This window comes from Chenopodium quinoa, unplaced genomic scaffold (genome assembly GCF_001683475.1).
Source record: "Chenopodium quinoa cultivar QQ74 unplaced genomic scaffold, ASM168347v1, whole genome shotgun sequence".
NCBI lineage: Eukaryota > Viridiplantae > Streptophyta > Magnoliopsida > Caryophyllales > Amaranthaceae > Chenopodium > Chenopodium quinoa.
Genome location: NW_018742738.1, coordinates 14,115,048 through 14,138,975, shown reverse-complemented (window position 1 = coordinate 14,138,975; position 23,928 = coordinate 14,115,048). Strand labels below are relative to the sequence as shown.

Here is a 23,928-nt window from a genome sequence, read left to right as displayed (position 1 = left end):
GAAGTACATTACTCGTAAAATATACTTGCAAAACAATTGAATTCGTGAACTCCACCAAATTGACAGGCATTGACTGATTTATCATTAATATAACATCAATCTGAATATGACTTGAACCGTTCCGAAAACAAATAGAATGACTTTTCACCTGAATATAGTTGGACTTAATTGACATCTCTACAACAAAATTTCAGCAGAAGATGTAAGGAAAAGGATCACAGAACCTTCTTGAGTAGCAAATGACGCTAACGGTTAAAATCATTTCAAAGTATTATTGATGATCATCCTTCATCATACTCAAACTAGAGTAAATCTCCAGTGGCAAACCAACAGATATGCACAAGGCAGCCTTCACGTTATTCTTTCTGATCGAAAAGACCGTGATGGTAGAAAATGACTTGCTGCATCAACTTTTCTCAACCAGGCTAAGGTTAAACTGTAAAAGAATGACATAGTTGGCTTGTGTGGATTTTTCTCAGCCTGACATCTCAACATCTTTATTTTCTTGGTCACATTGTGAGTTGATGGATCCTAGCAAATCATCAATCCTAAGAGGAGAACGCCGAGCCATGTATTGAAATACAACCTGCAAAAGTAGTGATCTAATAGTTAGGAGACAACAGTATCCAATTTTACTAAAAATCAATAGATTAACTCTAATGCCTAGGGAGCAAAATCATCTTCACAGTTCTTGAAGTGGCAGAAGATTTGATCTTCATGTAGCCAAAGTAGAAGCATTGCCCCTTTCAAGGGCCTTCCAAAAACAGTAGAGAAATACAAAAGTATAAACTTCAATTAACATTTATAGTGAACTTATAAATCCTAGGGCTTTGTGGTAAACTGGCAATATATTATGTGGTAAGCTCTGAATGCTTAGCGCTTCAAAGCAGAAAAGTAGGCCTTGGAAAGGTAAAATAGCAGTGGTAGAGAAGGATCAGTTCTTCCAAAATACACTCTCTCCTTGGACAAAGAGCAGGCGACACTTGGTTCACTACTAGAAAACGGTCAAATAGCGACGGAATGGTTCCGACGGACACTAAATTCCGTCGGAAAAAATGAATTTTCCGACGGATTTTAGTTTCGTCGGAATTTTCCGACGGATTTAACAATTCTGTCGGAAATCCGTCGGAATGTATGTGTTTTCCGACGGATTTTTCCGTCGTAATTTTCCATTTCCGACGGATTCAAAGTCCGTCGGAAATTTCCGACGGATTTTTCGTCGGAATATATTTAAAAAAAAAACATTTTTTTAAAAACCCTAAAACGCTGCCTCCGCCTCTTTTTTCTTCATTCTCCCTTCTCTCCACTCTTCTCCTTCTCTCAGCCGCTCTTCTCCTTCTCTTCTCCTTCTCCTTCTCTCTCTTTATTTCTGCTCCTTCTCTTCTTCTTGCTCCGTCTGTTCACTTTCTTCATCTCACTCTTTCCTCTTCTTTCCCCCTTTTCGACAAAAACCAACAACACCACAATCACCAACAACACCACCACAATCATCAACAACACCACCACAATCACACCAAAATTGGTCAAGGGTTTCGCCCTTTCTCTCTCTTTTCATGATGAATAAAGCAAATTAAAGGTTTTGAGGCCAAATTCGTCCATTTAAAGCCTAGATCTAGACTTTAAATGGCCGAATTTGGCCTTGTTAAACCGTTTCCATGGTGAAATTCGAAGCATATTTCAATTTAAGGTATGTTTTATATTTTAAATTTTCGATTTTGTTTCTGTTTTTTTTTATTATTATTTTTTGGATTTCGATGGTGGTGGTGGGTGTGGCTTATGTGCATGCGTGTGGTGGCTGGAGATGGTTGTGGTGGCTGTGGGTTTGGGATATGGGTGGGGAGAGTGGCGGCCTGAGTGGTGGTGTGGTTTGGGTTACAGTGATTGATGGTGGCTGGGTTTAGGGTTAGGGTGAATGGTGGTGTGGTTCGGGTTGCGGTGATTGGTGGTGTGGTTTGGGTGGGATAGTTTAGATCTGGGCTTAGGGTTAGTTTGGGGGTCAGTGGTGGACTGGTGGTGTTAGTGGCGGTGGTGGTGTGGTTAGGGTTAGGGAGCCAGAGCTGGATGTAGCTGATGTGGGGGGTAGTGGCGCCGTGGCGGTGGTGGTCTGCTAGGGCTAGGTTGTAGGTGGGTAGTGGGGTGGTGGATCTGGTGTAGGTGGCTGGTGGGTAAGGTTCTGGTGTGGTTGGCTGGTTGTGTGAGGTGGTGTGGGGTGACGGCTTGCGGTGGTACAGCGTGGCGGTGGCCTTTTTTTTTTGTTTTTTTAAAGCATTTTCCGACGGAAATTCCGTCGAGAATTTACGACGGAATTCAATTCCGTCGAAATTTTCCGAGGGACTTTGTCGGGCTTGAAAATACTCTCGGCGGACTGAAATCCGTCGGAAATTCCGTCGGAAAACCCATTTCCGACGGAAATTCCGTCAGAAAGGATGTTTTTCCGACAACTTTTCCGACAACTGGTTACGACGGAATTCCGTCGGAAATGGGTTTTCCGACGGAAAACAAGGTGTTTCCGACGAAAATTTTCCGTCGCAATTAACATGTTTTCTAGTAGTGGTTGTAATGTCAGCAACACAAAACAGGAAACTGATGAAGGTCTATATCTCATTAAAATCACATTATTCAAGTTTAACTCTATAAGAAGCAAAGTGAGTAAGAAATAGCACATTCTTTGAGCCCAAAGTCAAAGCAAAGTGAATATACAGAAAAGTTGGGCATGCAGGAACAGCTCTTGATTCCCAATATGCCAAAAATATAAACATGAGATGGAGTGTCGCACAATATTACCAATTTGACTTCATGGTGGCACTTTTTATTCCTCCAGACCCCAATGTAATAGTTTTTTCAGATAGCTAAAACATTTTTTTCCCCTTGCCATATCCTTCGTGTCTCAGTGTCTCACTTAGCAAAACATAGAGAAAATCAGGAAGAAATGGATATTAAATTGTCAAAATCAGATTAGACTCATGAGAGAAGCTGGAATGACATAGATTTTCAAATTCTCAACAGCCTGTATTAAAATGAAATATTGATGAAATTCCTCATCCCAAGTATTGACATGTGGAATAACAACCGAAGCTACACCCTAAAAGAATAATATTATGATCCCCCATAGAGTGGGAACAACATTTTTAAGACTTTGGTGATATAATATAGAGAGAGAGAGTATAGGATGACAGACCTGGTGGTCCTTCTAGAGGGAGGCATGAGAGAGGAAAGATGAGAATAGAAGCGAGCTTACCCATGTCTCGTGTTCCTTCACAAAACCAGAATTTCATTGAAGGCAACAAATTGAGGGAATCATGGGTCTTGCATCTTAGGTAAGCAGTGAGGTTTAGATGAAGGTATAATTGAAAATACAGTAAGATAATTAAGGATTTTTCTTCTCCTGTTTACTAGCCAAAGTGATTATAGGCAAGCTGGGATACAATGTACTTATAAGTGATGTTGATGTTTATTAGTTCAAAACTCTTAATTTATTGCTAGACTTTTGGCCCAAGTGTAATTACTGCACAATCTGATGAGAATAATCTACAGGTAATCTTAAGCCCAATGCATGATGGTTTATTATTTGTAAATATGTATTTCTGTGTACATAGCAAGTATTCAAATGTAATTCATACTTGCTTCAAAAGTCTAAGAACTTTTAACATAGCTAAATAATTGATAGCAAATGTAATTTGTAGATAATATAATAGATTAATAAAATAGTAAATGTAACTACTCCCTCCGTATTTTATTACTTACTCCACTTCTCTTGCGGCCGTATTTTATTATTACTTCCTCCATTTGCTTTTTGGAAAATTTGAAAATTGCAGCCAACGTTAATATTTTGCAAATTGCAGCCAAAATTTGTTATAAATTGTAAATTGCAACCCAATTCAATTTTTTCATCAGTTTGCGTGTCGAAAAATGTTCGGTTAAGGTTTTAGAGCAACTCCAAATTAGCTTTGTAGAGCTAATTAGCTTGGCAAATATTTGTTAGATATAAAATATTATTAATTTAAGAATAAATTAATTTACAACTAGCTTAACCATTGGAGCAATAAATAACTTGAATTGTTGTAGCTTGAGAAGATGATGTGACATGCCAAGCTATTAAATAAATTAGTCAACCATTGTAGTTGCTCTTAGCACCCATTTTACTCCTTAAGGGTCCAAATTGAGCTCGGAATTGGCAAACATTTAACCAACAAGTTTAACCCCTGCATTACACGAGCTAAATGCTAGTTTTTATATCATAAGTGCAGGGTATCCGACTTTCTTCCCAAAGAAACAAAACAAAAAGAAATAGAAAAATTATATAACTCTCAACTTTATTTCAAAAAAAAAATGATAAAACTTGAGCTAAATGCTAGTTTTTATATCATAAGTGCAGGGTATCCGACTTTCTTCCCAAAAAAAAGAAAACAAAAAGAAAATTAAATAACTCTCAACTTGAAAATTCCAAAAAAAAAAAAAAAAATAGAGGCAAGTTTGACAATTTCCCCCAATAAAGAAAAAAGAAAATAAAATTCGAAAATTCCCCAAAAAAGAAAGTAAATAAAAGAAAGGAATTATAAAAATCCAAAAGAATGAAAAAGAAGATAAAGGGAAATTTTGATGAGACAACTTTCCTCATACTATTAAAAAAACAAAAAAAGATTAAATTCATCCTAAAAAATTAAGGCTCCGTTTGTTTTGATGAAAAACATTTTCTTAGAAAATAATTTTCTCATTTTCCATTGTTTGGTTAGAAAAGGGATGAAATATTTTTTCCAAAGATGGAAAATAGTTCTCCCATGAGTAAAAATGTTTTCCTTTTATAAAAAAAGCATGCCACATTTTCCTCCATTCTTCTTACATCCTGTTAAAGCTCTTGCAACGGAAATGTGACTTCTACTAGATATTATGAAAATATTTTGGGATTGCCAAATAACCACTATGAAGGAAATAATAAATATAAAAAAATAAACTTTCTTAATTCTAATAAACTTTGACGTGAATAAAAAAATGATTGAATTCAATTCTATATCTACCTCGAGACATTTTATAGTAACTTATAAGCTAAATAAAGAAAAGACAATTAACTCAACATGTTGGAAACAACCTATAATATTTTTCTCATTCCCTTCTTCTATGTCTTCTCTTCTCCTTTCACTTTATTTAACCCTTCTTAGATTAGACATAAATAATTTATTAATTAATTATATCCACACATATTCCCACAATTCTCCACCTCGTTCATAATTATTGAACGAACAAATAGCGTTAGTTGTATCCAGTTGCACCTTTTTACAATGACTGCCTACATACCCTTAACCGGGATCAAACCAATCGTAGTTCCAATTATTTCTCCATGTAATGCCTAACATGGGACAATATTTAGCAATTCCAAATAGTATTGGAACTTGCTTTATGACACAACTTTGGTTAAAATGTCTAAAGGGTTTTCATTTGTATGCACCTTCATAAGAGAAATACTTCCTTTCTCTATGACATCCCGTACAAAATGATACCTTACATCTATATGTTTGGTATGAGCATGACGAACTTGGTTCTTAGCCAAGTGAATAGCACTTCGGCTATCACAATTTAGATTAACACTATCCTGCTTTAACCCCAAATCATCTAGAATTCCCCGCAACCACAATGCTTCCTTAACTCCTTCTGCCATAGCCATATACTCGGCTTCCGTCGTAGATAGAGCCATTGTAGCTTAAAACCTTGATTGCCAACTAACTGGAGCACCGTGTATTTTAAACACATAACCAGTAGTAGATTGTCTTATATCTAGATCACCGGCATAATCTGAATCAACAAAGCCAGTTATTTGACATGTATCTCCACCAAAGCATAAATCTGTGTCAGTGGTGCCTTTCAAGTACCGTAATATCCATTTCACTGCTTCCAGTGTGCTTTACCTGGGTTCGCCATTGTAGACACCCAATTGTGTCTACCCAAAACCAAACCTAGTGATGAATATCTTACATGTCATTTGATTATCGAACGAAGTAAAAGTGTGGAAAGTCTAATGATGAGAATGTTTTTATTAAAATGTTTCTCTTTCTGTTTTCAAAAATATTTCTTTTCTTACTCTATTTTAGGGAAAATAGTCAGTCCGATTTGGTTTGGTCCATGATATGGGTCCAATAATAGTGTAGTGGGATTGGGCTCAAAAAGAGTTTTCCAATGATATATTATAAGCCCAATTCCAAAGAATTATGAGGAAGTTATGGATTAAATTAGATTAGGCCCAATGATTTTAAACGTGGCCAAATGATCTAGAGTAATTATTATTCCTAAAATGATTAGGATTGATTTTAGTCTTCCAGGAAGAAGGTTCTTTTTAATTCTAATGAGGTTAGCATTGATAATTATATTTTAAAGATGTTTTATTTAGAATAAAATATATTAAATCTGATTTCGAAAACTGCTCGGACGCATAATTACATGCAACCGGTTTGTAAGGTAATTACGCGTGGAAAAGCGCGTTGACTTTTGGACCAGCGCGAGACGAAAAAGTCGTCGCCAGACCTTCGTCGCCTGGTGCTGGCCTTCGTCGTCTAGCTAGACGACACGGCGCTGGCTTCTGTCGTTTGCAACAGGAGGTATTTTATTCCGAATATGATTTTCTTCGATCCTGTGCTACTTTTCCTATAAATAGGGGTCGTATCTCCCTGTTTTCAAATCATCAACACCAAGAATTCTCTATTCTCTCTCTCTCTAAATGCTAGAAGCTTTCTTCTCTCTCTTCTTTTTCTAAACCTTCCCTTTTACAAAATTCCTCACTCATTTGCTGTAGAAACACCTAGCTAAGTTCGAAATTGCCTTCGTCCTAGATGTAAAAGGTTTGATATTTCTGAGGGTTTAGTCCCAAATTCCTATTTCAATTATTTAATTTAATTGTTTTAATATTTTTTCCTTGAAGTTATAACGTGTGTATTTTGTTGTTAGAAAGAGGTACGAGGCATCAAAGTAAGTACTTTAATTGTTTTATTGATCTTTTGATATAGAAATCATGCTTAGATTATTATTTTGATTCCTAGTATCATGTTAGGATGTTTTATTGCTTCTTAGTATCATGTTTAGGGTTAATTAATATTTCTAATATCAAGTTTGATTATTTTGATGTTTCCTATTTCTTTCTTAATATCATGTTAGTATCATGTTACGGTTAAAGCTTTGATCTTTAATATTTAGTGACATGTTAGGATTTGTTATTAATTATGGTAGTATGATGCCTAGGATCTTGCTAATAATATTATGCTTTACATGATTATTTTAATTATGGTTGTTTATTACTATCATTATTATTGTTATGATTGTTTAGTACTGCTTGATCACGCCTTTTATGCATGTTTAAAGGGAATTTGTACTTGTAATCACGCTTAATAAGATAATTAATAATTTTATATAGGATTAATATGATTATAATTCAAGTGATCGTCAATAATAGATTTATTTGTGCACTAATATTCAACCAACATAGACTAAATAGGTTTACGATTAACCTATTGATTGTATGTTAGTTTGAAAGCGCACATGAATACGAGAAGAATAAAGTAGAGGCCTAGTTTAAGGGCAGGTTCAATCTTTTTTAGGTTGGATTTGTACCTTCATCTCCGAACTTCCACTCATGGTTCCAGACTAATTAGAGTTAACGAGGAACGGTTTACAAGTTCCTAAAACTTGTTGGCAACTCTTTTTACTCTAGCTTCTTTCCCTTTGGACGCCACCATGCTTAAGTGTATGATCACAATGGGGCTCTAGTGTGGGATGGCTACTAACATCAATCTGAAATATTCCCTACAACCATGAACCTACTAACATGAAATGTATGGACGTGTACACACCGTGGCGTGCATTAAACTGCCTACTGCACTAGCATAAGGTACATAATCCATGTAAACCTTATCTTTCGCTGTAGTGAGAGATTGTTTACCAGAGAGTAAAATGTGGAGCCAATGGAGTCACCATTGACTTAGCACCTTTCATCTCAAACCTTTCTATAACCCGCTCATTGTAGCCTTTTTGGCTCAAAAAGCAATTTTTGGTTTAACCTCTCTCTTCTAATCTCCATACCCAGTATTTTCTTTGCAGCGCCCAAGTCTTTAGTTTCAAACTCTTCACCGAGTTGAGTTTTTAACCTATTGATCTCCACCTTGCTCTTAGAAGCAATAAGCATGTCGTCCACATACAATATGAGATAAATATAATCACCTCCACGAAGTTTGCGAAAGTATACACAACAATCGTAATTACTTCTAGAAAATCCTTATTTTAACATAAAAGAATCAAATCGCTTGTCGAGGAGATTGCTTTAATCCATAAAGTGATTCCCTTAACCGACATATAAATTTCCTCATCCAAGTCACCGTGTAAGAAGGTTGCCTTCACATCGAGTTGTTCCACAAGATCTCCATGAGTTACAAGACTCAATAGCACCCGAATAGAAGTATGCTTTACCACCGGAAAAACTATCTCATTGTAATCAACACCTTCTTTCTGTGCAAATCCCTTGGCTACTAACCTAGCCTTATACCTTTTTTTATCTAATTTGGAAAGATCCTCTTTTCTTTTATACACCCACTTACAACCAATAGCAGTCTTTTCCACGGGCAATGGGACTACCTCCCATGTCTTGTTTTTATGAAGAGATTGCATCTCTTCTTCCATAGTCACCAACTCTCGCTATCCTTGTCTTTGATAGCTTGTTTGAAGTTGACCGGCTCATCATCCTCCACCGAGAGTGCATATTCTACCAAGTTTACCTTCTATAATGCCTCATAGGTTTGTGTAACCCAAACTTCTTAACTAATTTATAATTCCTCTTTGGCTTAGTGGATGCCTGCTGCTGTTGTAGTACATGCGCATTTTCCTGCTGAATCTCCTCATGATCCAGATCTTCATTCTCCTCATCTTGAGAAATAGTGGGATGCTCAACCTGAACATGACTAGAATCTTGTTGGTTTCTAGATTCTATCTCGACCACTTGAGTATTTGTGGTCATTCTAACATCACCATCATCAGGCACCATAGCTTTTGATAGAAGCCACCATATATTTTTCATCAAAGGTCACATCCCAGCTAATTAAAAATTTAGAATCTTCAACACTCCAAAGACGATAGCCTTGAATCCCTTTTGGATACCCCCAAAATATTGCTTTCTTGGCTCTTTCATCAAGCTTATTATCCTTGACATGATAATAAGCCGTGCACCCAAAGACTCTTAGTCTCGTATAATCTGCATGTTCCCCTTACCACACCCTATAAGAGTGTCACCATCTAAATTAGAATGTGGGGATTGATTCACTATATAACAAGCTGTAGCAACCAACTCCGCTCACCATTCTTTGCCTAATCAAGAATTAGAGCGCATACACCTTGCCTTATCAAGTAGTGTACGATTCAGTCTTTCCGCAAGTCCGTTATGTTATGGTGTGTCTCTTACCGTCCAGTGTCTTACAATACCTCCTTGATCACAAAACTCCTTGAAAGCTCCTTCTGTGTATTCGGTACCATTATCAGACCGTACAATTTTTAGCTTTCGACCTATTGTGTTCTCAACCAGTGCTCTCCACCGCTTGAAAATATCGAATGCCTCATTCTTATGCTTAAGAAAATAAATCCAAGCATATCTAGAATGATCATCAACAAATGTAACAAAATACCTGGAACCACCTTTGGAAGAAACTTTAGCCGGACCCAAAACATCCGTATGCAAATAGTCTAACAATCCTTTGCTCTTGTGCTTGCTTGTAAAAAACTTCACCCTGTGTGCTTTTCCATACACACAATGCTTACAAAATTCCAGTTGTGGTTTCTTCATATTATTCAACAAACCTTGTCCACTAAGCAATGATAGACCCTTTTCCGACATATGCCCAAGGCACATGTGCCATATCCTCGTGCATTCTGTTTGTTCTTTACTTCCACCGATTCCACCAGCTAAATCCCAAAAGAGGATAAAGATTACCGTGACGAATTCCCTTCATCACTACCAAAGAACCACAAACAACTTCTAAAACTCCATTCTCCAAGACTATTTTGCAACCATTTTTCTCTAATAAGCTAAGAGAAATAAGGTTCTTCCGCAAATCTGGAATATGTCTCACATCCTTTACGGTGTGTTTGGATTGAAGGAGATGGAGGGAAAGGAAAGGAAGGGAAATAGAGAGATAAGATATTTCATTTGGATAACAAATCAGGAAAGAAGGGAATTGTGGGGAGAGAAATTGAGGGATTAAATTGCAAGAAATTTATCCCTCCAATAAGGAAGAGATTTGGAAGGAAAACTCACCATTCTTCCTTCCCCTCCCTTTACCTCCCCTTCTACTCGCCTCCTTCCCTTTCTTTTCCTTCCCCTTTATTTATCCAAACACAGTATTAAGGCTATTATTGTTCCATCATGCATCTTGACTCGGATAGTCTCTAACCCGACAGTCTTTCAAGCATGATCATTTCCCATCAGAAGATGTAATGAACATGCTGCAGGGTCAGGCCTTTCAGATCAACAGTGTTTGGTTGAAATATATTAAAGATAATTATAAGCCCTCTTTCCTGTCGAAACTAGGACCCTTCTTCTGTGAGCTAGGTCTATGGTTGCTACTTTTCTCGTCTCAACTGCAGAAAAGTAGTGCGGAGAACTAGTCAGAATTGTGCCTGCCATGGATACTGTTGTACGAACATCAGATGCTGGGTATCTCACGCGCAGGCTGGTCGAAGTAGTTCAACATATTGTTGTACGTAGAACAGATTGTGGCACCACGCGATCGACTAAAAAGGAAGTCGCCCGTTGTTGGTTCGAATCCAACTCACGCTTCACTCGGAAAGCATGCACAGATGTGAAGGAACTTTGAATTCACTTCCAAGCTTGCTTCTTTCCTTATTCCCTCAGGTGCAGCAGATCCAGCTCTAGCTAGTTCCTCCGGATGATGATTCCGATCATAGCTTAGACTCTTCTTCTTTCGCTGTCTTCTTTGGAATTTATGCTTGCTCCGCGAGTCTGCCGTCTCCGCGTCTTTCCCTTTTGAGGGCTGCTCTACCTCCTGCTCACCCTTCCTCCTCCGCTTTGAGAACCGTGTGAACGGAGAGGGACCTTTCTTTTTAATGAATCTATATCTGTGCACGGAAGTTGCTGGCCGGCGGCCGCTCAACTGTTCGAGCGCGTTTTCTATTCATAAATATAAATAAGATGACAAGAGCACCCATTTCACGAAAACACCCAGTGTGAGACGCGAACGCGCAGGTAACGCCAGTTGGCGAACAGTTCACCATCCAAACTTTGGTAAGCTGTAAACCACTTCCTGTTTGGGCACATATGGTGCAATGCACCTTGATTAAGCATCCATTTACTGAATATTACATTGCATTGTTCTGAAACTAAGTAACAATAATCATCCTCGTCATTTGAGACGAAATTAGCTTCATGTTTCTCATGTTGTTTTCCTCTAGAGTTGCCGTTGCTATTCTTCTTGAATATTACCCTCTTATTTGGGCAATTAGCTTTAAAATGACCAAGCTCACCACATTTGAAACATGGCCTTTCCGCAAGAGGTTTAGATTTTGATCTAAACTTTCCTCCCTTGCCTTGCCCACTTTCATTAGTCCTTCCTCTTGTGTTCTCTTCCATTACTAGACATCATTTCGCTTGTAGCAACCTTTCGAAGGTCGCGATGTTCTAGTCTCATCCATGGTTAGAGTATCACCCACAAGCATCAATATTTGAACCAGATTTTCATATAGGATTTCGGTAATGAAAGCAATAACATGAGTGCTTGGTCTTCCTCATCGACCTTCTTGTCAATATCCTTCGAGTCTGATATAATCCTATCAAACTTATTAATATACTCCAGTGTCGAGGTGCCTCATCCATCCATCTTGCATGTATATAATTTGGATTTTAAGTAGATCCTATTTGTTAGAGTTTTTGTCATGAAATTAGTCTCTAACTTTGTCCACACGCCAGCGGCCGTTGCTTCTTCATTTACCAAGAATGCAACGTCCCTCTTAAGGCATAAAATTATAGTCGCTCGTGCTTCAAGATCTAACTCTTCCCAATCCTCATCCTTCATATCCCTAAGTTTTTGTTCATTTCCCACCAATGCCTTGTGCAACTTTTGTTATACAAGCAAATTTTTCATTTGCATCCTGCAATAGGAAAAATCATTTTTACCATTGAATTTTTCGATTTCATATTTCTCTAACTTTAACCGTTAAACTAGTAGATGTCATTACAATTAATTTCAAAATTAAAAAAAAAAATAGCACTTAAGATTTTGTCGTCGGCTCTGATACCAATTGTCAGAGCTCTCACGTCGGCTCTGATACTAATAATATGAAACCGATACCTTAAAAAGATAAATAATATTTTGGGATTGACAAATAACAACTATGAAGGAAATGATAATATAAGAAAATAAACTTTCTTAATAGTAATAAGCTTTGACGTAAATAGAAAAATGATTGAATTCAATTCTACATCTACCTCAAGACATTTTAATATAACTTATAAGCTAAATAAAGAAAAGACAATTAACAGAACATGTTGGAAACAACCTATAATGTTTTTCTCATTCCCTTCTCATATGTCTTCTCTTCTCCTTTCACTTTATTTAACCCTTCTTAAATTAGACATAATTAATTTAGTAATTACACACATATTCCCACACACCCTTTACCTCTCCTCCTATCCATCTTCTCCCATCCGCTCCTATTTATCCCATCTTATATATATATATTTTTTTAAGGAAAACTATTTTTTTTCTATTGTGTTTTCCCTTAAAAATTATTTTCCATGAAAAATCATTTTCCCAAAAAAATGTTTTTTATTAAAACAAACAGAGCCTAAAAAAAAGGGAAAAAAAAGGAAATAAGTAAAACAAAGATTTCCTTAAGAAAATAAATAAGGAAAATAAGATGGAAAAGGAAAGAGAAGAAAAAAAGAGAGAGAATTAAGCCAAGATACGTAGACAATTTGTCACGCCACGTAATGATTGGCACGACTCGCTAAATATTGTTGTATCACGGCAAATCTAGGATTGAGTTTGGAATACACACCTCTAGCTCTATATTCCTATTATCCTTTGTATTTGGATCTAGGATTGAATTTTAGCTTTCTAGAATAGAGTTCTTAGGAGGTGTGGGCGTTGTGAAGGTCACTAATAATTATTAGCAGTTCATAGTTTTCCCCCTCCTAGTTTCAGAGGGGTTTTCCACACAAAATATTGTTTATCATTGTCTTTGCATACCTCTAATTCGTTCATTTAAATTTTGTTTATTGTTTGTATTTTTGCTTCTACTATTCTCAATAGAAACAGCCAATGAGTCTTTTTCATGAGGAATATTTAGTCCAAGTGAGTCATTCCTAGTGTTGTATTGATCATAAGATGTTGAATGTGCATAACCTAAATCCAATTAGAAGCTTCTTCCGGGAAATACCATCAAAGGTATTCATTCAGAGTTCTTGTTTGTTGTTCTTGTTTGTTGTTGGTGAAGAATCTTGTCTCAAATGTAGGATTTTGGGTAATGTGGAGAGTAAAGAGCTTGACATTAATCTAAACCTTAGTGTTGGAATTTTTTAGTGTCCAACTTTATTCCTCAACTAAAAAGTCCAATCAGCATCAATTTAAATCTTGATCGTTAAGTTCAATATCCTAAATTTTAGCGAAGCGAGAAGGTGAAAGAGAATAGGAAATGGAGGAGAAGATGGGAAGAGAGAATAAAGACTGAACATAGTGGTAATTGAGGCCAGCATGGCTGGACAGGCTGGTTATTGATGATCAACAATGAAAGAAGAAGGGAGGAAAGGGAAGGTTCTCTGGATCAACATTGTTATTAATAACAATTAAGGCAATGGCAGTATGGCATTTAACTGAAATAAATGACAACTGGATGGAATAATTCAACTGACAGCAATGTTTGTCAACATAAAATATAAAAACATAAAAAGAGGGTTAAATTGCGGATAAAATATTTTCTTCATTCATATTCCTTTTTCCCCACTCATTTTCTACCACATGTTCAATCAAGGATAAATAAGAGTCATACAATGGTTTAATATAATGATGGTAGCTTGATTTAAATTCTTTCATTGACATTACTATACGGCAAGAAGAAATACACGACTGTAACAAATTTTGCTAATTGCATCAATGCGGTCATTTTCTCTCTCAAAAGTAAAAACCACTTGAGGATCATATTGAAGTTATAAATTAAGACCATAATAATTACAAAAAAAAAAACAAAAAAAAACAAAAAAAAAAAAAAAAAAAAAACACTCCAAGGCTTCAGTGGTAATATCAAAATTGAGTGGGAGAGGAATACAGCAATTCTGATTCACATAATGTACACTCACCCACTTTATAAATATAAAAGCTTATCCAACTGACCTTTGAGTAACTATCAGCAAAAGCGCGAGCACGGTTGGGCTTATCTTGGAATTGTAAATCAGCCATCTCAAGTTTCCCATCAACGAAAGTCAATCCTCCATCATTGATTGAAAAACGCAGAAGATTACCTGGACTTAATCCTGACTGAAAAAATTAAATCAATGACTGAATTAAAAAATACTTCCAACATCATTATCAGCAACAAATGACTACAGTAGCACAGAAAAGAATACAAATAAATGATACATCATTTAACATATAAATGGCCACACAAAACAAAATTATCTACAAAAAAACTCATTTTGAATCTGTCTAGCCAATAGAACAGAATTGTTTCTGACAGATAATATTAGATTCTCAGAAGCATCCATGAATGTTCGCCTTCCTTGCCAACAATACCTGATGTGTTAGCAATCATGTCACAGCTCACAGGAATATGCTTGATGTCTTAATAAATTCAAATTATTAGAGACATGTTTTCTCTTTTTCTCTTTTTTTTCCTTTTAATTCATTCAAAGATCCATGAGACCATGACTAAGTATCTAATAAGAAATTCAGTACACCAATCAGTGATAGAAGTAATAACTAGATAGTTGTTTTGTATAAGCCTGGCACATATTCGGAAAAACAAATGTTCATAATGTCAAACATCGGACCATAGTAGGCAGCAGTTAGGGGCGTTAAGGCTGCTGAATTGGGTGACGGAGGCTTCGGTAAACAACAACAGCCTTATTCACAAAATGATTTGGGGTCGGCTAACATGAATTGTCACAAGGAACCGTACACTATAAAGAAAGTGACATAACAAGAATATCATTTGAAACTTTGAAAAAAGGTGAGTAAAGTGAGCAAAAGAAAGAGCATCCAAGAAAAATTAAGAGAGTTTTGTAAGAGAACCAAAAATAAATTCAAGAAAGTTTTAAAGGAGTTTTAATTGGTGGAGGCTTTGGTAAAGAAAAAAAATATATCTCTTAGTTTAAATTTGCAGGCATTTCGTTCAATTTAGTTGTTCATTCCTTTTCTACTTTCTCTGTTCCACCTGATTGTGTTTAATTCTTTCCCACAACCACCCCAATTCCTTACCCAAAAAAAAAAAAAAAATAAAATAAAAAATTCAATCTTCAATAAATGAGTTCTAACCTTTGCTCTCACAGCTCACCACATTTATTCCTCCATAAGCCATCACTGCCTGATGCTAAGAACCCATTTTTCCTGCATCCCACCACGACCTTCAGTTGATCGGCTTGATCCCTCTCACCCACAGTGCCCCACTTTCTAACCCACTATCACTGCCACTGTAGCTAGAGTCCATCAAAACACCCACCAAATATAATATTCATACACAGTAGAAAAGGAGAAATGCAAGATATAATGCAAGAATATTTCATGGTGGCAGCAAGTAAGGACATTGGTGATGATCAAAGTTCAATCCTGCAGGGTTCAAACTTTACCCTAGCGCCCCAAATATGATATTCATACACAGTTGAAAAGGAGGAATGCAAGATATAATGCAAGAATATTTCATGGTGGCAGCAAGTAAAGACATTGATGATGATCAAAGTTCAATCCTGCAGGGTTCAAACTTTACCCTAGTGCCCCCACCCCCCCCCCCCCTTATCCTTCAAAAGGGTTCGAGGTCTCTACCACCACTTAATGCTGACCAACCAAGCCCTCATTCATCGAGGTGTGCCTGGTGGCTAACAAAAACATTAATTGGTGCTCAGTTGCTCACCGGACACATAGAAAATCTGAAAATGTGAGAGTGAGAGATTAAGTATAAAGGAACCGTGGGGTGATGCAAGACGGGCAGCAGTTGTGAATACAGAATGCCAAGGAAATGAAACTGAGCACCTAACACTCACAGGGGGGAGCAAAGGAGAATGCCAACTGAGTAAGGTGGTGCAAAGAGCGTACATAGTGAGCAGTAGAAGCTAGAAAGGAAGAAAGAAGAGGAAGGGACATAACTCAAACAACTATTTTTTATTTCATGAACTAACACATAAAAAGGAAGACCAAGTACATTCCCAATTGAAATAAGAATTAATTCAAAGTTCCAATTCTAGAATCATGCATCATCTCCTCTTATCTATCTTTCTTCAATCCTTGTCCTAACACTAATGTGAATCAAATGGCCTCTTTACAGGTATTTTTGGAATAAAGACATACAAGAAACTGGCAAAGTATTCAACTTAAGGCTAACAATGAATCCTCTCTGATCAACACAAATAGGAATAATTATCACTCAATTATAATGAAATTCAACATACAAGCTTTCAACTTTAAGCTAACGATGACAATCAGCACTTTTTCCACACAAAGAATTATAAAGCATAAAACAATTATAATGAAATTCATCAATATGAGCTGATGACTGACACCTATGGTACTATCACATTAGACAAGAATAAAAGTGAAATTTCACAAGTACCAAAATGCACATACCTTTTGTTGAAAGTCCTGGTCTAGGCAACCAAATACAACAGGAGGATCATCCGAAGTAATCACCTTTCCATCATTTTGTAGCTCTAAGACCACCTGTTCATAAAGATAATTGATAAGTTTTGAAACACGAGTATTTGAATTACTAGTATAGAGGATTGAAATAATTAGCTCCAAAAGATAAGAGGAGCAACTGACTAATGCATCCAACTTCCAATGTTATCTGGACTAATCCCACTCTGTTTTTATGACTCCCCAAGATTGGGGAAGAATTTATTTAATAATTCAAATTCATCCTATTTCCGACCCACTGTACGCATCAGAACACAGCCTTTCTACATGGTCACAAAGAGTATCTTTCCCCTTAGTATGTTCCTTTCTAAGATGCAACAACAACAACAACAACACATAAAATGACCAAATAAAAAGTTAAAATATTCAGACACTTGCTATTGACTTCCTAGCAAAATCACATCTCATAAATCCCGACACATCAAAAAAAATCTCTAAACAACAAATTCAGAAGATAGAGTTAAAATATTATGGCAGCAACACAGATCCAATGCCATTCAATGGCACTTCTGGAAGCCAAGGGTTAATAAGGTGAAAATTTTCGAATAATTACCTGTTGTTTGCTTGGCACTTCGCCTTTATTATCTGTATCAATAACATATTGGCTACATTTTTCATCCTTCCAGACTAGCGTCAGCGGTGTATTTCCTGGTTGATAGTGTGCATGCCTAAGAAAGGCAGAAGTACCACATAACTAGGTTACTAAGAGATCCTAATAGGTAAATATATGCAGTCAAACAAATGGAAATTTGAAGGTCATTTGAGCAAACAATTCCAGCAAATAGGTAGTAGAGTCTTACTTGTTATAGAATAAGAGACCATCTTTTACATAAGGTACTTGTCCTGCATATGCTGAGAGCAGTCCACTCTGGTCACAGCTGTATACAGGAACTGGACTAAACCGAAACCTATGATATTGTGAAGGTGGTCTACAAGCATCACTTTCAGCAAGCTTGGAATTCAACCAAAAAAACCTAAACTCCGCATTACAATCGTAAAGAGAGTATCCTGCCCAGCATAACATGTCGATCACATAGTAAGTCTGGTCTACCTGTACTCACATTCATCAGATAAGAGAACAAACATACGCTCAGAATCACAAACATAAATATTAAGAAGTACAACCTCACCTCATGGAATATGCAATCAAGTATACAATACGACTGGCCAGATCCAGAATTCCCTTTTGTTCTGGCTCCACAAGGTAGAGCAGATGGGAAATGATGCAACACTATGCCATTACGTTGTCTACTAATTGTTGTCCCATTGGTGGAAACTACAAAGCATCGCTTCCCAGCTGGCCTAGCTAATACAAACCTGCAAAAATATGTATTCAAGACATAATTAAAAATCAACCAAATAATCACGCATAAAAAATCATACAGTTGTAACATCTAATCCAAACAATTTAATTAGATATCATATTGGATATAGTGAAGCCATGCTCATATGAACAAAGTTGAAAAATCAAACTAATAATTTTTTTGAGGAAAAGATGAGTATACAAATTATTAATTCAATACAATTTCTGCGAAAGCAAACTTTGAAGAATAGTATACAAATAAACAAACTCCGTACAACCACGAGTGTCCCATCTCACGACCATGCTATTCTTTCCCTTCCATACAAGAAGGACTAACAAAAATAGAATTCCTGCCTACTCTTTCCTAACCTCATTAACATTTCTAAAGTACTAAAGTTTAAAAATTCAAAACAATATCCAAAATAATTTAGATTCCAATCATTTTATCATTCCAAGCACTAAACCCTAATAAAACCACTTCACCACCACTACTACCAGAATTCAAAATTAAACCCTTATAAACTCATCTATAACAAGGGGTGTTAAAAAAAAACCCGACCCACAAGACATTCCACCACTAAACCCTCAATTCTTACAAAAATCCACATTAAACCCATCACACAATCAATTCCAAGTAAACCAAACAATACCCATCAACAGAATTTAACTAAAAAATAGAAACATTTCACCCAGTATACAAAATTCAATAAACAAAGCAAAAAAAAACTCGAACCAGTCTTGAGAAAGGCGATCAGGAACATCAATCATCCACTCAGGAAGCATCAACTGACGAGCAAACCAACGACGAGATTCTTGACCACGAAGCTTAGAAGCTTGGCGAACATCCTTTATATTTTCAAGCTGAGGAGCATTCGGATGATCCTCCTGTTCTTCGGGTTCAGTATCGATATCGATATCGAAAGCGTTGTTGTCGTCGTCGACGGCGGAGGAAGTAGAGGGGGTTGGTTCATTGAAAGAGAAGAGGGTGGAAGCAAGGCGACGAGCATGGGATTGAGCGTCAGCGCGGCTTTGTTGTTGGCGGAGGAGAGAGAGTTCTCTTCTCTTTTGTTGGTCGGAGATTGCTGGGCGTTTGTATGCTCGCCGGATTTCGTGCGTCGGCATTGTGTTGCTACGCCTACTACTGCGTTTGGTTTGGGAGATTTGGTTGGAATTTGAAACTCAAATTTTCAAATATTGCCCACATTTAGCAACATTTGTTATAAATGGGTGCTCTCTATTACATGCAACAAATTTTTTTTTCTTTCCTCTTTTAGTAAAATTTAAACTGTAAAAAGATCATCTTACTCTTGCTTTTTGTTTTAATTTTGTTTAACCTTAAAGAGGTTCTGTTTTGATATTACCACCCATTAAAAAATTTATTTTAAATTACCACCCATTAAATTTGAACAATTTTCAAATTACCACCTTTTTTGGATTTTCGTTGAAAATTCCGTTTGAGGGCCCCACATAACGGCTATAAACGGCTAATTTCACTATTTTAACTCTCTCTCTCCCCGAATTCTGTTGTTTAGAAATTGTACAACTTCAAGTAACAAATTTTGCCCCAAATTTCATTCAAAATTCCTCAAATTTCAACTGCTACTGTGAGAAGAAGTTATCTACTGAAGATCGTACACTCAATTTGCATCAAAGGTATGATTCCACTACTTCATAATTTAGGGTTTTTTCGCCAATTTAGGAATCAGGGTTCATGAGTCAATTAAATTGGGGGTTTTTTGCAATTAGGCTATCTGTTTGCAATTAATTGTGCAATTTTGTTAGAATTCTGCTAATTGGAGTTGATGTTGTCCAAATTTGTTGAATGATTGTTTACTATGTTGAATAATTGTATCTTATGTGTTGTGTTTTGCGATTGAAAGAATTGAATGATTCATAGTTGCATGAAGTTGTAAGCTTGTTCTTTTTCTTTTTTTGTTTTTGGATTATGTTTTGCAGAAACGGAGGAGTCGCCATTGACATTAGCAATTGACAGGAGCTTCAACTATATGCTTCTGGTCCCATAGAACACTTCGAGATGGCGCAATCAACAGTACATGCAAGTACAACCAAAGCATTCAATTTGCAGAAAAAAAAAAAAAAGTAGAGTTAGGGTTTTGATTCAATCCTAAATGGGTAGTTGAGAATTTGACAGAGAATTAAAGGAAGAAAGAGGGAAAAAATTTTGGAAGAATTAAGTGAAGGAATTGAGGAGAGATGAAGTTTTTAGAGTTTAATGTAACAGTCAGAATGTAAGTTCGAAGAAAAGAAAAAAAAAAGGAGGGAAGTTAATAAGGTGAGGCCCACAATCGGAAATTCCACCGAAAACATAAAAAGGTGGTAATCTGAAAATTGTTTTAATTTAATGGGTGGTTATTTAAAATAAAAGTTTTAATGGGTGGTAATTTCAAATTAGGACCCCTTTTTGGGTGGTAATTTATAAATTTTCTTTTTTTTAATTAAGAAAACTTTTGAATACATCCTGTTTACACTAATATTAGTGTACATCGAGCAGTATAAGGGTAACTTTTAACTTATTTTAGGGTAACTTTTGTCTTTTTTTGGGTAACTTTAAACATAATACGATTTTTATATAAATCAACAACAAGAAAAGTTTTATAAAGGTAATTTAATTACATTCAATCACTGATAATTGATTTTTAGTCATTTAAAATTTGATTCTTTACTAATAAAGCGTAGATAATTTTTATTTGAATTGGGTTACTTTAACTCATATTGGGGTAACTTTTATTCATTTCAGGAGTAACTTTTAACACTTTAGGTTATCTTTATAATGGATGTACAATAATTATTGTACACCCAATTTTTTTAAAAGTTTGTGTTTTCATTAAACACCGGATTAGAGATTAATCATTATCATATATGTTTATAAAAGTTTAATTGCTCTTTTCTTCTTCTAATGTATTGAAATGAATATGTTAAAGTAATCATAAAACAGACATTTAGAAAAAATAGAATTAATATAGTTTTGTATGTGACTAAAGAATTTATTATTAATACCTTTTCATCAAGAAATACTATCTCAATACTATTATTGTCATTTGGATTATCAAAGCTTAGTGGTTTCCATAAGCATATTATTCATATCTTAATTAATTATCATATTTTTCTTCACTGAAGTTATATCTTCAATGAACTCATAATGTTGTGCAGATATTCTCATATATCCTGCATGATTAGAAAAGTGTCTACCGAATAATCATAATAATTGACATCAATATGAGTAAAACTAAATTACAAATTGAAATATGGAAGAAAAATATTTTCATGCCTTCAAATACATAAAACACACATTGAACAAAGGTAATATTGAAAAAAAAAATGCAACATATAAATATATATATTAAAACAAAATGTCCATCACTTTGAATGATTATTGTGTGTTTTATTTACACTTAACAGAAGAAATTTAAGATAAATAGTGTTTTTTTTAATTGCTCTTTTCTTCTTCTAATGTATTGAAATGAATATGTTAAAGTAATCATAAAACAGACATTTAGAAAAAATAGAATTAATAAAGTTTTGTATGTGACTAAAGAATTTATTATTAATACCTTTTCATCAAGAAATATTATCTCAATACTATTATAGTCATTTGGATTATCAAAGCTTAGTGGTTTCCATAAGCGTATTATTCGTATCTTAATTAATTATCATATTTTTCTTCACTGAAGTTATGTCTTCAATGAACTCATAATGTTGTGCAGACATTCTCATATATCCTGCATGATTAGAAAAGTGTCTACCGAATAATCATAATAATTGACATCAATATGAGTAAAACTAAATTACAAATTGAAATATAGAAGAAAAATATTTTCATGCCTTCAAATACATAAAACACACATTGAACAAAGGTAATATTGAAAAAAAAAATGCAACATATAAATATATATATTAAAACAAAATGTCCATCACTTTGAATGATTATTGCATGTTTTATTTACACTTAACAGAGGGAATTTAAGATAAATAGTGTTTTTTTTTTACACTTATAAGGCATTGTGGCCAAAAGTCAATTTTTTTTCCAATTAGTTAGTCACTTTTCGTCATTGGTAGTTATTATATTTACAACTCTTTTTTTTTTCTTTTTTTTTAACAAAGCTTATTTTTTGAATTGATATATATAGATTATGTTGTGCAATTTGATAGTTCCGTATTTATAGGCAACCAACAACCGTAGTATGCATTATTATCTAATACTACGTACAATACTTTATCTAATACTCCGTACAACACTTGTAGTTTTTTTTTTAAAAAAAATGATGACATCATACAACAAAATGGTGGGAAAATTTTTAATGAGGAAGCGACACTTAGGATAGGAAAAGGAGTGTATGATGTCAGCAAATTTATGTTTTAGTAATAGTTAATAAATATGGGACCACTTTCTCTCTCCTCTTTCCTACTCATTTTAACTCACTATCACACTTAAACATATGAGACCACTTTATCTCTCCTATTTTCCTCCTTTTTACTATTTAGTTTAAGTGTTAAACCTACCCAAACTTAATTAAACTACACTAAAAGTTTTGCCTAAGAGTCCGTAAAAATTGCCTTTGGTACAAATAATTGTGAGTGAAGGGAGTACAATTTTGTAAGGGAGGTGATACACGTAGACTTAGTTTATGACTTTTATATGCCACATAAACATCCAATGAAATTGCGACGCGTCAACGTTCTAAAAAAAAGAAAGAAAGAGAGTTTAGCGAAAGAGTTAAGCGGTAAAAAGGTGTGAGATTCCTGCCTAAGAAGAGAGCAACGGTAAAAGATGAAATTATGACGCCATTTTGTTAAAAAATATTACTTCCTCGACCAAGGTATGTTATGTAGTTTTAGAAACAATTTCTATGGTAATGGCCAATGAAGTTCTAGTCATTCGTTGAATCGAAACTGAAGTAAGAAGGTCAAAACTTTATTAGGCGACATTGATGGTAAGTTTTTTATCAATTGATCAGGTTTACAATGTATAATTGAAAGTTTTTCTCTTAATTTGACATAGTTGTAGCGAGTAAATTAGGAAATATGTAATATTTGATGAAAATGGTTTTTACAAGGAAATATAATTGGTTTGAAGTTATAAGGGTTGAAGAAGATATGCTTTTAGTTTTGTAATGGAATTCCAATCCATGGATTTATTTTTGCTAAAATTTGGAAGTTTTTGTTTTGTAGTTAACAATGTATAATGTCTCATGAGTTTTTAAAATTATTTTTAAGCAATTGTAGTGAGGTATTAATTTTTTTAGTATAAATATAATTATAGTTAACAATGTATAATGTCTCATGAGTTTTTAAAATTATTTTTAAGAAATTGTAGTGAGATATTAATTTTTTTAGTATCAATATAATTATAGTGGTATATGACAGGCTAAAGTCGTATCACCTAATCAAAAGTTATTCCTAAATCCTCTAACTTATGTAGATAGGGAAGTAGGGTCGAATCCACAGGGAAACTGATCTTTCTATTCCTAATTAATTTAAGCAATCTAAATTATCAAGTAACAATTTAATAATATGGATATAAAACTAAACTACGGAGATTAAGATTAAAGAGAAAACAATGAATAAAGGCCTAGGGCATAGGTTCACCAATAAATAACATTCTAGGGTAAAACATAATAATCAATCATCAATGCATCAATTAATCAGATCATAAAGGGCTTTCGCTACGTATTGCAATCACAGAATTAATCTACCGGTATTAAATCTCATCTCTCGAATCTCGAC

The 23,928-nt window shown here is 35.1% G+C and overlaps 1 protein-coding gene across 3 annotated transcripts; it reads right to left on the bottom strand.

Moving 5' to 3' along the window:
• Nucleotides 1-22: 22 nt before the first annotated feature.
• On the bottom strand, nucleotides 23-19,616 carry LOC110724302 (snurportin-1-like). 3 transcript variants are annotated; one of them, XM_021903724.1, is made up of 7 exons: nucleotides 18,917-19,595; nucleotides 18,011-18,197; nucleotides 17,681-17,931; nucleotides 17,434-17,548; nucleotides 16,812-16,904; nucleotides 14,370-14,513; nucleotides 23-586 (listed from the first exon to the last, which is right to left on the bottom strand). In XM_021903724.1, exons 1-7 carry the CDS (start codon nucleotides 19,303-19,305, stop codon nucleotides 476-478), a joined length of 1,290 nt encoding a protein of 429 aa, XP_021759416.1. In that variant the 5' UTR covers nucleotides 19,306-19,595; the 3' UTR covers nucleotides 23-475. The 3 variants fall into 3 exon arrangements, 2 of the variants coding, with proteins under 2 accessions (XP_021759416.1, XP_021759417.1); XR_002511949.1 differs by lacking the exon at nucleotides 23-586 and adding an exon at nucleotides 15,510-15,670 and having other exon boundaries at nucleotides 14,431-14,513; nucleotides 18,917-19,616; XM_021903725.1 differs by lacking the exons at nucleotides 23-586; nucleotides 14,370-14,513 and adding an exon at nucleotides 14,528-15,670 and having other exon boundaries at nucleotides 18,917-19,616.
• Nucleotides 19,617-23,928: the final 4,312 nt, after the last annotated feature.